This window comes from Arachis hypogaea, chromosome 11 (genome assembly GCF_003086295.3).
Source record: "Arachis hypogaea cultivar Tifrunner chromosome 11, arahy.Tifrunner.gnm2.J5K5, whole genome shotgun sequence".
Lineage (NCBI taxonomy): Eukaryota > Viridiplantae > Streptophyta > Magnoliopsida > Fabales > Fabaceae > Arachis > Arachis hypogaea.
Window position 1 is genome coordinate 142,852,150 of NC_092046.1, and position 16,243 is coordinate 142,868,392.

At 36.5% G+C, this 16,243-nt stretch overlaps 1 protein-coding gene across 3 annotated transcripts; it reads left to right on the plus strand.

Moving 5' to 3' along the window:
* Positions 1–11,740: 11,740 nt before the first annotated feature.
* Positions 11,741–15,970, plus strand: LOC112723179 (probable protein phosphatase 2C 42). 3 transcript variants are annotated; one of them, XM_025774438.2, is made up of 4 exons: positions 11,741–12,531; positions 13,282–13,652; positions 15,000–15,236; positions 15,523–15,970. In XM_025774438.2, the coding sequence occupies exons 1-4, from the start codon at positions 12,177–12,179 to the stop codon at positions 15,733–15,735; spliced, it is 1,176 nt and encodes a 391-aa protein (XP_025630223.1). In that variant the 5' UTR covers positions 11,741–12,176; the 3' UTR covers positions 15,736–15,970. The 3 variants fall into 3 exon arrangements, with proteins under 3 accessions (XP_025630223.1, XP_025630224.1, XP_072063698.1); XM_025774439.3 differs by having other exon boundaries at positions 11,773–12,531; positions 13,265–13,652; XM_072207597.1 differs by having other exon boundaries at positions 11,773–12,531; positions 15,000–15,276; positions 15,383–15,970.
* Positions 15,971–16,243: the final 273 nt, after the last annotated feature.

Consider the following 16,243-nt stretch of genomic DNA (forward strand, 5'->3'; position numbering starts at 1 on the left):
GATGGTCGGGATCTGTAGTGCCGTCATACAGAGTCATGTCGGGAAGTTTGAAGTCCTTTGGGATTTTAGCCTTCATGATTTCTTTAGTGAATGGATCCTGGTCCTTGCGGGGGTCGTTTTCATGACCAGATCGAGTAGTCTTGGTTTTGAGACCGGCTTCGAGTTTTAAAAGCTTGTCCTCTAACTCACGGTGTCGTCTAACTTCCCTTCGTAGATCTTTCTCAGCTTCCCGTTGATGCTCCACCTCCTTTTCAAGTTGCTTCAAGAAATCTTGAAGTGCCTCCACTGCTCCCTTATTTGGTGAATCATTGTTTTTGTTAGGTTGAGGGGTATCTTTTGGTGTAGTGTCCGCATTTTTGTGCGGCGTTCTATCTTCTAGATCAAAGTCGTGGTCGTTGTCAAGGTTTTCCGCCATGGTGAGGGGATGACTTCCAGGTCCCCGGCAACGTCGCCAATGTTCCGGGGGTTACCTGAAACTGGAGGTCGATCTCGGAACGAGATCTCCTGTACTGGTCGGAGGTGACGTGTCCGACTGGTGGGTGACGGCCGGAGCTGCTTTGTCCGACTTGTGGGATTGGCTGCACTGCTGATCCTTCGTCACCGGATGGTAGGGGGTACCTGCAAGGGACTCCAATGCTTAAGTTAGCAAGAGTATTGAGTATGTTTTTAGTAGAATCAGAGTATGAGTTATACCTGGATGCTTCAGTGTATTTATAGTAGTGTGAAGTGACCTTTTTAGATAAGATAAGTTAGTTATCTTATCTTATCTTATCCTTAGGTGAGGTAAGCTTATCTTCAAGGGAATCGCTCCTTTTCTCTGTAGGCTTGGGCTACCTTAGGATTTGGGTCGTGTCCCTTGATTTTGGGCCCTTCTTTGGGCTTTCCTATCGGTTTGGCCGAGCTCTTTGAGAAGAGGTCGGATAGTCTGACCTGAAGAGGTCGGTCACCTTGTCGCTAATCATCCCGGGTCGGATAGCTCGACCCAGGGTATGAACAAGTAGAATGTTGGAACTCCCACATAATTTATTTGCAAGCATAGCCAAAGCTTTAGTAGACGAGACAATTTTAATGGTACACAACACCTAGTTCAAACTGGTTACAATAACACCGGTAAACACAATATTCTTCTATATCAAATTCTCATTGGATGAAACAGCTCACACAATTAATAAGTTAGAGAAATTTAAGTTCATTACTTATAAGCAAACCAGAGACTTCAACCAAACAAAAACTACAGCAAACATAAACCTACCGAAAACCAAGACTACCAAACGTGCCTCAAGAAAAATGACTAAATTCCAACAAAATTATCTTCCATTGCCAGTTATTCTGGATGAACTGTTGCAGGAAATCTTCTTGCGAAGTAATGCCAAAGTTGTAGGGAGATGTATGTGCTTGAATAAATTCTGGCTCCGACGCCTAAGCCAACCAGAAACATGCATACAACACATGCGAAGGCAGAAGGTGTTAGATCAACATCTATTATTTCATGTTGGATACTCACTACTGTTAATGGGTTCAGATTCAGTATTTGTAGTGGATGCTGCTTCCGGAGAAGAAGTTCCTGTTCAGCAACCTTTCGAAGTTGACATCGATGGGTGGTTTCGTATTATGGGAGTGTCAAACGGGATCATATGTTTCAAGTTCTCTCGTGGACAAGACGACACAAGACTTTTGGTATGGAATCCAACAACAAAATGATCTAGAGAAATTTCGGACCCCATAGGGACCACGGTAGATCATATTTCCCAGTATATGATTTCGGTCATGTCCCAAGCACAGATGCTTTCAACATCATTCATATGTGCAAAAGGGACATAGCTGATGCCTATGTTTTTTTCTCTAGATATTGTTCAAGGCGTTCTACATGGTTTCAGTGTGTTAATTGTCTTCCTGGTGTAGAAAAAATTGGCCTTAACTCTGTTTTTCATAATGGTCATGCATGTTGGATTACTGGTACATGAGATAGTTATGCTACATCCAAGTCTGTTTTATGTTACAGTGTCGAAGATGAATCTTTTAGCGAGGTGTCTATTCCAGTAGGTGCAACATATACGGTTCACAATTTACTAACCCACAAAGAGAAAGTTGCACTCCTCGCTCATACACACAATGAATTTGGTTATGTCGCATCAATTTGGCACTTGAATGAGGACGCCAGTGGAAACAAAATATTAGAGCAATATTACAGGTTTGCGAGTCGAAGCATCAGGGAAAATCCAATACTATTTGTGGATGATAACATAATTTTGTTGGTGAACAATTCAAAGGAAAGCGAGTTACTCGTCAATTACAGGTATCGAGAGTTTGTATTGACAGAATATGACAATCAACATGGCACTAGAAATCTATTGGTGAAGAGAGCATGGCGAGACCCAGGAATGCCACACCCGATCATAGTAAGGTCTACACTTAAGTATTTTGAAGGGATCTTTCCGGTTTAGAAATAATTGACATTTAAATCTACTCCGACTAAATGTATTGTGGAACTTTGTTGAACGTCTATGTTTAGTATTGTGGTTGCTGTTCTTTATGTTTTTACATTTAGGTTTATGAAATCCACTGTTAATTGTTATAACATTGGTTAATTCTAAGTTTTTTTATTTCAATTTATCTTGTGTATGTTTTACATTGGTTTGAAAGGCCCAAAATTAAGACAAATGGTTCTATAACAATTTCATTCTAGCTAATTCGATGTGTCATGTAGTGTTCCTCATGTATAGGAGATTTATATGGTGTTATTCTATTTGTAACCATGGTAGTATATAGATTATGTGACAGATATCAGTTAACCAACAAATATTTTACGCGGATATTCAACCAAAAAATGCTATTCAAACAAAAAACTGCTGTTCAAACAAATAATGAGCAAGGTAGGTGTAGACAGACACATAAATAGAATAAATAGTTACCTGGAGAAACTTGGTTTGGCTTAAAATTCCGGTAAAAGTTGGGCTTAACCGGTTTCAAGCCACATGATGCATTAGTCCTCAGCTGAATTATCTACTAATTGTTTTTGTTGCTGGCCCAATTTGACAGCCAGCCCACTTTACTTTTAGAGAGACTTGAACTACCAAAAAATAAATATTTTTTCAGGTTAGTTCACCGAGCCCAATCCCAAGTATGTCAGAAAGACTAAATATTCACTTAATTAAAGTAACTAACACTGGGAAAAAAAATATCGATCGCCTTTAATCATCTACTATAAAACACCTTAATTCCTAACAACAACTCAGCGAGGATGATCATGAATCCACACATGCATACAAAAATCGAACTATAATTCGACATCTTTTTCCCTATGTAAGACGATTCCACCAAAAAGGACGACATATAAACGGGCATTTATGAAACTACTTGAAATAAGTTAGAAGACAAACTTACATGATGGCCACACATTTCAGGACCACAATTGTAGACACCACTACTGTCTTGGATGATGGCACAACCTAACCCAGTACATGGTAAGACCTGCAATAAGCCATACACTCATTCAATATTACTATATAAGAAGAAAAACATATTAGCCCAGTACATGGTAAGACCTACAATAAGCCGTTAGCACCCTATAACAAACTATAACAAACTCCAGGTTGCACTCTACCTGCACGGCCATGTCTCTGAAATGATAAATCCATTAGCACTCTTTCTTTGAATTTAACTTACAAAGTAAGAGGAATTAAATAAACTGCAAAAAGGGGGCAGTAAAGTCAAACAAATTTAGCAAATAAAGGATTCAGCAATAATGGCAAGCTCCGGTTATAGAAAAAATTAGATGTTTCATTTGGAGCATTAAACATCATCTGCAAGGGGATAAAGATGATGATCTACTACTTCAATGCCTGATGAGCTGAAGCCTTTGAAATCCATAATGATAACAGACAGGCTAGCTTATTTAAAGCATCATAGCTGGTCCCATTTGCTTTACCACAGTCTATGACATACACAACACCATCTATGGTGATGTTACTCTGGGCAAAATTTGTTGCTAGGACAATTTTTCTACAATGGAAAAATAACAATCATGGTCAGCTAAACTAGCAGTGTTAACATTTATTTAGGTTCAAGGGATTGGGAATTTAAAAACCCATGCAGGAAAATTTCTGAAAGGAAAGTAACTAAACTTGACTAACAAGTTGCAATTCACCCATTTTCCCAAGTCTAACATAATATTCTGGTTGAGTTTCAGCTTCTTCATTCTCTCATTTGTTCATATTTATGCTACACACTAGTATATTAGAAGAAAAACAGATCGTGTCAATTATCTATTGTGGTGGCAGCATGATTTGTCATGAAAGTCACTAAATCATCAGTCTATATTGTCATGCCATTCTCTTTCCTACTCTTACAGAATTGTCGAACATTGAGTTATAACATGACTGCAATATTCAGCATTCATGTCACTAAAAAAAAGGTTGTTTCTTTCTGGTATTCGGTATGACTTACTACAACATATTAGCCTTCATATGCTATTAAAATTAGTAGGGAACTTCGATAACTAACTCACAAAAATATATAACATAAAATGTATATGTATGTATAGGTAAAACAAGAACACGTAACTAGAAACATAATCAACTTCTAACCATGTTTGCCCATATCAAATAAAAGTCATCGACAATTTTTCCTTTAAAAGCTTCAAGCAATTGTGTGTCTACATTCTAGTAGAAAAATTCAGATAGAAGGCAATTATTCTTAAGTTTCTAAACTTAATAGAGGTGCTTCAGGTTCTGGTTTTCATCTAATCATTAGACTTTGTTGATGAAGCCTCATTCTCTCTTGCAGCTGCTTCTCTAGTCTTCTTTCTCAACTCTGCTTCTCTACTTTTCTTGTTCAGCAGCTTCTCTAGGTTTACTATTCTTTCCTCTACATGTGCTATCAAGTTATCCATTCCCAAATGTTCTTCAATATGATTCTGCTTTCCATCACCTGATCCCCTTGTAGCCTCCCCCGCTCTGACCCTTACAATGTGGTCATCAACCTAGAGAAAGAATTTGCAATGTGCTTCTGTCACCTAAATCAAATAGAACACAATGAATGTATGGTGGTACAAAATAACCCAACTCAATCTAATCCATATATGTGACTGTAATTAATCCCTAAAGGCTAAATCTAAAAATTTTTTTCAAATTTTAAAGCCATTTTTTATATCAGATCAAGTTCCATGTCAATTCATGTGACAATCAACATTTTTAATCTAGGTACATCTATTTTTAATAAATCAACTTTTTTCCAGTTCTCAATCATTCTTCAAAATTAACCAGCATCAATATCAAATCATATACAATATTAACAAAATTTAACAGCAAATCTCTTACAAAATCAAATCATTTTCATAACCAATAGGCATGCCATTCCAAACAATTCAAAATCACATCCACAACAACTTGAACTAGAAAAAATAACCAAAATCTATATTCTAAACCTCCATTCCAAAAATTTAAAATTTACCCAATTTTAGCATAAACTTAGTGATCATACATGAAGAATTGCGTGCTCACCTTTAACAATGGGCATCCAAAAAATAGCCTATTTGGGTTGGTGTCTGTCTTTGACATGTAACAGATGGCATATTTTTCGCAGAAGCATTTTGGGGCCACACCATCTTTTACATCCCCAGGTTGCAGCGAACTTGAACTTGCATATCCAGCTATTAGTTCCTGTTGCCCGCCGGCTTTGCCTCTGCCTCGTCTCGTGTTTGAGGAGCATGCATCACTGGCCATCAATCTGATTAACATTAAACACCACCATGAACAACTATTATCAACTATTGCATTCAAAATTGAAACAATCTGCTTCAATCAACGGTGATTAAAGAAAGTGAATATCAGAACAAATCACGCAAAATTGGTTGTGAAAATCGACAACAAAAACAAACGAATTACCTAGAAGAAGAAGCAGTAGGCCTTACAATGGTTTTTCGAGAGGGTTTTGCACGTGGGTCGCCGGAACTGTTCCCGGCAAGGGGATGAGTTACGTTCTTCGACGGTTTCGGAAATACTTCACTCTGTCTGTGAGTCATAGAAAAGGACACCCGCGTAACCCTAGACGAAGAAGCAGTAGGCAGGGTCTTCGACGGGGTTTGAAAAAATCTGTCACTAACGATGAGTCACCGAAAAAATCAGAGGAATGAGGTAGAAGAAGAGGCTGTGGACATTAAAGCAGTATTTGGGGGAGGTTTTGCGAGTAGGTCGCCGGAACAATCAAACGCTTCACCTACAGGAACGGTTCGAGGAGCAGCGAGGTAGAAGAGGAAGCTTTGGACATTACACGGGTATTTGGGGAAGGTTTTGCGAGTGGGTCGCCGGAAAAATCAAACACATCACCTATAGGAAGGGTAGAAGAAGTAGTGAGGTAGTAGAAGAAGAAGCAGTGGACATTACAGGGGTATTTGGGGAAGGTTTTGCGAGTGGGTCGTCGGAAAAATCACACCCATCACCTACAGGAAGGGTAGATAAGAAGGAGCAGTGGACAGAAGGGTAGAAGAAGCAGTGAGGTTGAAGAAGAAGCAGTTCCTTCGAAGTACATTTTGAGAGATAGAAGAAGAAGAAGCTGTAGACATTCAAATGATATTTGGAAAAGATTTTGATTTCTTTGGTATTTGGGGAGGGATTTGTAAAATCAACTATTTGCACATTGCACACAGTATAAAATACGTTATGTGGTATAATGTAAATACTATAAAATACAATATAGTGTGAACACATTTATTAAATGCATTAATGAAAGGTTGAAAATTTTTTTGATCAATAGTTGTAATGATGACACATATACAAGGATAACTTATCCACAAAATTGCCATGGATTTGGAAGAAAACATCTTTATTTTATAAGTGTGACAAAAAATAAATATGAGAGAGAAACTATTTAAAGATAAAAGATTACACTTTATTCTCTAAAATATAAATTTAAAATTTAGAGAATTCAAATTTTAATATTTTACTCTGAGTAATCATAGTCGAGGTATCAAACATTTTATACATATAGATTCCTATCACATGTGACACACATTATATATTTGATGAGCACGTGTGTAATATTATTCTATAGCCACAGCCCAGATTACATACATGATGAGTAGCAGACAACCCTTCCAAACCAATTGAGTGGGATACGTGTCTGCAATTCAGAAAAAAGAAAATACACCTCCTCCAATTTCTAAACATTGAATTAATTAATATTTCACCTTAATTAAGTAATATTATGTTTTTTCCAGGTTAAAATAATAGAGACACAGTATTAAAAAAAAAAACGAATCGTAGAGGATCCAAATCCACCTAAGTATAGTAGTAGTGCACGCGTACAAGCATGTGGGGACCTGGCATGCATTGCTTCATGCCTCTTATTGTATTGTGACATTGGTGGCAGTGGCATCATGGCCTAAAAATTTTCATTAGCAATACTATCCATTCTGCCACAGTGGTATTATAATAGCCCATAGGAACCAATTAAACCACCCCACAAAACCAGCTTGTATGAAACCAAAAAATCAGGGTTACTAGGCCTACGTTTTCACAAGCAATTGGCCTTGTGATGTAACATTTATAGTACAGCATGCAATCAAAACCTCCCCCATATATGGTCATGTATTTCTCTTTGCATTTTAGCTCTAAGTGGAGCTTAGTCTAGTTTTAGACATGGACTCGGTAGTGCCTATGAAATTGCAATTAATGGGGCTCAGCCTCTATCAATTTTTCCTTTGTCCTTTATATGCTCTGACACAACTATGACATGTCAGGAAAATGAAATCCCATGTTAAAATTTCATAGTGCTATATTATATATGTTCCATGTCCCCCCAAAAGAAAAGACAAAGGCTTTTCATGTTTGGGTTTAATGTTAGGTGGGTACTCCCATGAAGATATTATAATTGTCTTCATGTGATGATTTTTCTTTTTGATCCTTAGATGATGGATTGTAGGATTAGATTTTGATATGTTATAAAAGTGTTGTTTTTATTTGAAGTGTGGCCAAATTAATAAATCACACTTTTATACAAAGTATCTTCATAAAAAGATATTTTTTGCATCTTCATTTGAATAGCTCCCTTAATGTTATTAAACTCATTAACATAACCACTAACCCAAGTCAATTTTATGTCTAATCCTTGTTTATCGGTTTACATAAAAATCAAACTAGTGCTCTAAAGGGGACAAGGGCAGGTGCGTTTTTGTCTAATTTTCTTCAATTGTGTGATTTAATATGTCTTCATCAGATGATATGCCAATTAGCTTATACTAGGATTAGCAAATAAGTCACAACTTGCCTCCACTAAACAAAACCTAATTATTTAATAACGGAAAGAATGAATGAATGGCTCAGGATATGCGAGACCTAAAAATTTGAACAAACCAAGGCCGGCCATGCTTTTATTAGACACTGTCTAGTTCCATTAACAAAATGGGATCATATATGTACGCGTTTTCCACTCGGTTTTTTTTTTTTTTTTTTCAAATTATGTGTTTTATTTTTTAATTATGAAAATATAAAAATCATCCTAAGTTATATGATTAATAGGACACCAACCAAAAAAGAGATATGATTAATATAATTTAATTTTTTATTCCCTTTTTATAAACATGATTTATGTTAATATCTCTATCTCCTTTGTCGTGATAGTAACATAATATTATCCTAGTGAAATAATTATCTTATCATTTTTTTTCTTTACTTTTTTTTTTTTTTGAAAAATTTTGTACATTTAATAAACAAAACCAAGTGTTGATTAGTGTTAACTCAAATGCAAGTCAAATATTAAAAAACATATTTCATAAATTATCATTATTTTCATCTTAAAAATTTTTTATCTATGTTACAAATGAGAGCTAGTCATTAAACATGCGTATAGAATATAATAAATATGTATGAGTTAAAATAGGTTTCAGAAACATCATTTTGTTCATAAAAAGCCAATGTACATTGATCAAAATTTATGTCCATTTATTTAATAATCATGTTATGTATATATAAAAAATATTAAATACAAATATATGATAACTAAAAATAGTATTTTGTTTAAGTCTTCAACCTAATATTTTTCATGGTATGATGAAATCCAAGAATCCTAAGGTTCAATATATTGTTTACTTAATATGCTATCAGTCAAACTTTTTTTTTATGATGATAGATATGGTGTTGTTAATACTTAATTCGAGAAAATGTTGTGTTTGTTTTTTTTTTTTTTTTACAAGTATTCTGTATAGTACAGAAATTTCACGTAGCGATTTTTAATTTAATTAAAAATTTTATCAATTTTTTATTTTAATTAAAAAATAAAAACAAAAATCTCACCTAATAATTTTTAATTTTATAATTTGCCTTTATATTCTAGTAAAATTCCAAAATTTCCCAATAATTTAGAAGTTAACTAAAAAAGATCCCTTATGTAAAGAAATTAGCATCATAATCCAAGAGTAGTATTAGCAATATCTAACAGAGTTAATTTCAAGTGAGGTATACCTTAAATGAGGAAATAGGATCTGATAATTGTTAAATAATAAAAACAATAATAATAGTTGTTTAGCTAACGTGTATTTTCTTAACGGGATGCTACACATCCATGTAACCATGTAACTAAATTGGTCCAACACCAAAAAAATTCAATACCATTAAATGAAACGTGAAATACACGCGCCCAATGCATACGAAATCGCCCAATGTTTCTTCTCCCCCATGCTTCTTCTTCTTCTCCCGCGCTTCTTCTTTTCACGCTCGTTTACGCACGGAGCGTCTTCTTCTTCGCCTTCTTCTTCGTGTTCCTCCTTCTCCTCCTTCTCCTCATTTTTCGCGTTTCTTCTTCTTCACGTGTTTTCTCCTTATCGTCATTCTTTTGTTGTTGTTACTGCTGTATTTTTTTGTCTTTTCCTCCTTCTCTCTTTGATGAAGAAGCAGTAGAAGGCGAGGAAGAAGAGTTTTGAATAGTGCAGAATGAACCGAACACAGTACTCATGGTGAACCAAACATAATACAATTGTATAGTACTAAGTGAACGAAACATAATCCATTATATAAAATCAAATTCAAACAGCTTTCTGCAGAATGAACCGAACACAGTACTCATGGTGAACCGAAAACAATACAATTGTATAGTACCGAGTGAACGAAACATAATCTATTATATAAAATCAAATTCAAATAACTCTGCCTACAATTTATATATTATCAATTCAATTCAATTCAATCCAGTACACCTCCGTCCATTTAATTCAATTCAAATTAGCAATTGCATTCCATTCAATTCGATTCAAAATTGAATAATCCAAACTTTGTCAGTTTGATTCTGAATTTGATTCGTTTCAGAAGAGTAATCCAAATCGCTCTCCTGTTTACCAAAAAATTATGAACCCCTAAACACTGAACCCTAAACACTAAAACCAGAACTCTGAACATTGAACCTATAAACCCTAAATCCCTAAAACCTAAACCCTAAATCCTACACCCTGAACCAGAACCCTGAACTCTGAACTATGAACCCTGAATGCTAAACCCTAAACCCTGAACCCGAACCCTGAACAATATACTCTAAACCCTAAACCCTATTGTAAACCCTAAACCCCTAAAGCCCTGAACCCTGACCCCTAAATCCTAGACCCATAAACCTTAAACCCTCAACCATGAACACGGTGAACCGAAAGTCTGAAACACTCTGAACCCATAAACCCTAAACCTAAAAATCCTAAACCCTGAAACCCTATCATTATTTTTTTATTGTTGTTGCTGCTATATTTTTTTTGTCTTTTCCTCCTTCTCTCTCTGGTGAAGAAGCAGTAGAAGGTGAGGAAGAAGAGTTTTGAATAGCGCAGAATGAACCGAACACAGTACTCATGGTGAACCAAAATCTTAGTTATGGTGAACCGAAATCTTACTTACGGTGAAACAATTATACAGTGCTTAGGGAAGAAAACAGAACATATTGGTCTAATCTTTGTTAGACTCCTTTCTGCGGACCAAACCGAAAACATGAAAGTGATGAACCACATCTTTAGTACTTACCGAACCGAAAAGTTACTCACATTTACTCAGAGTTACTCACAATTACTGACACTCATAATTACTCACTGTTTCATATTATCAATTCAATTGAATTCAATTCAGATGTAGATCACCTCAGTCCATTCAATTCACTTCAAATAAAATAAAAAATTTCATTTCATTAAATTCGATTAAGAATTCAATAATCCAAACATCATCAAATTGATGCGTTTGAGAAGAATCATCAAAATCGCACTCATTCAACTTATTTGAAGTTGATTCATTCATTGTTTCAATTCAAAAGTGCAGATCGAAGAAAAAAAGAAGAAGAAGATGAACGACGAAGATAATTGCGTTGAATCAATCCAGATCCATAATGCAGAGAAGAAAAACGCGAAAGAGGAGAACAACGAATTTAATTAGGTTGAAGAAGAAGAAGAAGAAGAAGAAGATGATGATGATGATGATGAAGAACGCGAAAGAGGTTTACGTTGTATGAAAAAGTTTATATTGAAAAATGTTGATAACGCAAAATAATGATTCGTTATATAGGTTATAAGAGGCGTGCGCAAAACAAACAGGAATGTAGGGCGTGGAGTGAAAGTTACTTGGATACCATCCATGCAATTTTTACATGGATGTAGAACTTTTTTCTTTTCCTAATTATTGTACAAAATTTGATTTTTTAATATAATTATTATATATTTATTAAATAAAATGTTTTAAAATTTTGTATATTAATCTTAATTTATATTTTTAGAGCAAGTACTAGTTAAATCCAATAATAATATTGAAAAAGAGAAGGGGAAGAGGCATTAATATAAAAATAACAAAAAACAGAGAATTCCCCACACCATCCTCTCCTTCTCTTCCCCACAGAGAGAATGAGCTTATGAGCCCCCTTCGTGTTCCTCTACCACCCAACACACCCCACCACTACCTCCAGCTAACGTGCGCCCTCTTCCTTACCCTACGCACCCCCTTTCTTTCCTTTCCATTTCCGTTATTCTCTCTCTCTCTCTCTCACACATTTTGTTTTTATCTTCTCACTTTCATAAACCTCCGCGTTAACCGTTCACCCCCACCTCCTTTCTCTCTCGCTCTCTCTCTCATTCCCATCCAGATTCGGAGGATCGGAACGACACCAAGCTTGCTTCAGGTGCCGCCGGTGGTGGTTTTAGGGTTAGGGTTTCCGAGAGATGTGGTATGCTTCAGGCATTCATGAATCTACGCGCTCTCTGTTTGAGGCCATTCGGGCTCGCTGACGACAAGGTCGACACTTCCCCCGTCGAAGTCAACGGCGGCAGCTTCAGAGGCAGCGGAAGCTTCAAAGGCGGCGGCGGCGCAAGAGAAGGCAAGGACAGCCTCCTCTGGTCTCGCGACGTCGGAAAATATGGCTCCGGCGATTTCTCCATGGCCGTCGTCCAGGCCAATCAGGTCCTTGAAGACCAGAGCCAGATAGAGTCCGGTCCCCTTGGCACCTTTGTTGGCATCTACGACGGTCACGGAGGACCCGACGCCGCGCGATTCGTATGCGATCACCTCTTTCGCCATTTTCAAGGTTCTTCATTCTGAATTCTGAATTCCCCGTCTCTGTTTTATTTGTATGTGTCAATGTATGTATATATAATTATATACTTGCCTGAAATGGATTAATTTTTTCTGTTTATTTATTTTGCGAAGGTGGATGTGGCATTCGTGTCGCCACGTTTTCAGTTTTGATTGTATATTTCCTTAATTACTACGCTCGGGTTTGGTAGTAACTGTTATGCGTGGTTTTCATCAATTCGCTTTTCCGTGAACTTTTTTCTTTTGTGTTTTTTCTCATTGGTTACTCTTTTGAGTCGGATGATTTCCCAGGAATTCAACTACTATTGATGAACATGCAGGCCAATGGGTAACTACTATTCCTGACAGTATGTAGGAGCCATTTCCTTTTTTCTGTTTTTTTTTTTTTTTTTTTTTTTGAAGAACCTAAAACTTTAATTGGTGAATTTATTTGAGTGCAAACTTTTTTGTTTCCCTCTAATGTGGATGAATTTTGCGGTGGCTTGCCACATAATAATGTCAACAAAGTGCTTTGGAAATGGACCCTTGCTTTCTGCATCGCTTTCTGTGTTGAAGGCCCATTGTTTTTTGTAGAGCATTCTGCCGCTTTCAATTTTGGCCCCCTTCATGGGGTATATGTGTTGGGATTTGGTTGTGCTTTGTCCCTTTTTTTTTTTTTCTTTCTTTTTTTTTCCCCTTCTTCTTTCTCTTTGTTGAAGGAGTGCTTCTTATGTTAGCTGTCTTAGATTTCAATGCTGTGCAGCAATATCAGCTGAAACAAATGGAGGCGTGATCACTGAGACCATCGAGAGGGCATTCCGCCAAACAGAAGAAGGGTATGCTGCTCTTGTGTCAGACTTGTGGAGCACTCGGCCTCAAGTCGCAAGCGCCGGGACTTGTTGTCTGGTTGGAGTGATATTTCAGCAGACACTCTTTGTGGCAAACCTTGGAGACTCCCGCGTTGTATTGGGTAAGAAAGTTGGCAACACAGGAGGCGTTGCTGCAATTCAGCTTTCTACAGAACACAATGCAAATGTTGAAGCTGTGCGGCAGGAGCTTAAAGAGTTACACCCACATGATCCCCAGATTGTTGTCCTCAAACATGGAGTGTGGAGAGTCAAAGGCATTATTCAGGTGATTTCATGTTACTGTGTGCTTTAGGAAACCCTTATTTTGCTTACATTAAAACTAGTGTTGGATTCATTGTGGGCTGCATTGTCCGCAACTTCTTGATATACTATGCGGAAGAAAGTTAGATGATACTTGTGGAAAATACTAGGCTTCTTATTCCTCGATCTCATTGCCTTTTTCCTGGGCAATACTTTTGCCAGAAATCCTTAAACAATAAACATATGCAGGCTAAAAGGAAATTCTCGATAAGGACACTATTATTGTCCCAATTCTGCTGTGAGGTTATTGATGCTTGGAGAAGACCTGTTCCTTTTTGTGTGTTAAAATTCCTCACTTAGACAAGTACTAAGCTTTTCAACTGGCAGAGGCATTGTGGCATGTAGCCTGCTTTGGGTAGTAGTCCATATCATGTATTGAAGTCAATGCTGAATTGTCTACTAAAGCATAATTGTTATTTTTAATTTAAGAACCTAGTAGAAGATCATTAGAGAGGAGAAAGAAAAGAAAGCTAGGAGCTAGAAAGATACATTGAAATGACAATAAAAAATTAATAATACACAAAGCTCTCCTTATGGTTGCTATATCATAAGGAGACCTTTGCCATGACAAAAAATTCTCGTCACATATCAAACACCAAGGCCTGAGAAGAATTGTTGAAATATGAGCATTTCGCTTAGCAAGACACCATAAATCCTTTCATCCTTAGTGTTGTAAAATCCCATGTAGCTACTAAAATCTCATCAGATTGATCCACCTTTAAAGTTCAACCAAGGTGAAGGCTTCAATTAACATACGTTGGATGAAAGTAGCTGAAGTGAAATGCAGAACCAAAGGAGTGACATTTTTGGTCTTAGCGTCACGCTTGACACATATATCAAGCAGAACAGTTACATGTAATGTCTCAATTCAGAGCATGTAATTGGGTTAACCTTACTGAGTGTCATTTTCCATCTGTAGCAAAGATCAGAACAAAGCTGAACCAAATTGCAGTTAAATTTCTGTTTTGCTTACAAAAAGGAGAAATGTATCGTTTGGTTTGTGATTTTGAGTATAAAACCAGTCCATATAAATGCAGCAAACCTGCTAATCTGAATGGAGTATTCAGTTTTGACATATGATTTATAAATTATAATGCCTTTGTATGTCGAAATGAACGTCTTGATCATATAAAAGATGGTCAATATGTTTCAGATTTATTGCTTCCTTTATTTTATTTTTTAACTCAAATATGTTTTTGTTAGATAATGGTTCAGGTTAGGTTCTGCAGTCATTGTCTCGTTTGTCATTTTAAACAAAAGCTCTCCAAATTATTTTTAGTACCATATCAACACCTGCTTGTATTTGATGCAGATTTCTAGATCTATAGGTGACGTATATATGAAAGATGCACAATTTAACCGGGAACCACTTCCTGCAAAATTCAGACTTCCTGAACCCATGCACATGCCTATCTTGAGTGCTGAACCCGCTATTATTTCTCATCGACTGCAACCAAATGATTCTTTCATTATATTTGCATCAGATGGCTTATGGGAGCACCTGAGCAATGAAAAGGCTGTGGAAATTGTTAGCAGCAATCCACACACGGTAAGGCTAAGATTCCTGTCTGCAGTTTTACTGAGAATTTGTAAGCCCGAACCTTAACTGCTTGGTTATCTACATACTGTCAGTGCATTAAAGTTAAATTTATACACATATATATATTCAAAGTATTTTTCTTATTGAAACTGTAGTCTGTAGTGTGTGGTTCATGTGATCCGGAGACCATAATGCACAGGACATAAGTTTTCAAGTGCTTGTTGATTTTGTTGTTGTCGTCTATGCCATGGTTGAGACTCCCAAGAGGTACTCATTATATATTGTGCTAGTGCAGGGTAGTGCCAAGAAACTTGTCAAGGCTGCCCTACACGAAGCAGCAAGAAAACGAGAGATGCGATATTCAGACCTGCGCAAGATAGACAAGAAGGTCCGACGCCATTTTCATGATGATATATCTGTTATTGTTTTATTCTTGAACCACGATCTTATATCCAAAGGCACAGTGCTAGACCCACCACTCTCACTTCGAAGCGCACTCGATCACTGACTCCAACTGGTGTCATCATTGTAATGTAAATTACACACCCATGTTGTCTTGTACCAGTTTTTGGCAGCATAACACGATATATACATGTGCCATTGCTACCTGCATTATAAGGTTGAGATCATTCATCAGGCTCCAAATTGTTAAAAGTCATAACATGTTATTAGAATTTTGTCCATGAAAATGACAAAAGAAAAGAAAGGTAAAAAAGAATGTAACAAGCATTTGATTGTGGCCACTCCCTTTTCTAACCTTTGTAGTCTTAAAATCTGGATTTAGACTTTTTATGACCGATTTAGACTATGTAGGTAAATCGACCAGTATGTTAATTGAGTTCCAAATTATTTGACAAGTTATGTTAATTTTGCATGCGTAATAAATCATCTTTGGGTGGAAATTTAACATTTTGCTTTGGCTCAACGGAAAAGACAAGATCACTTCAGCTAGGTGAAAATGCTACCTAATTTTAAAGAAAGATGTTAGGAGATTATTAGAATTTATTATTTTTGGT

What these genes read in the sequence shown, in the direction of transcription:
- LOC112723179 (XM_025774438.2), top strand. Translation starts at nt 12,177, where the DNA reads ATGCTTCAGGCATTCATGAATCTACGCGCTCTCTGTTTGAGGCCATTC. An exon ending in CCTCTTTCGCCATTTTCAAG is followed by an intron (nt 12,532 to 13,281) that starts GTTCTTCATTCT and finishes AATGCTGTGCAG; the next exon opens with CAATATCAGCTGAAACAAAT. An exon ending in GAGTCAAAGGCATTATTCAG is followed by an intron (nt 13,653 to 14,999) that starts GTGATTTCATGT and finishes TATTTGATGCAG; the next exon opens with ATTTCTAGATCTATAGGTGA.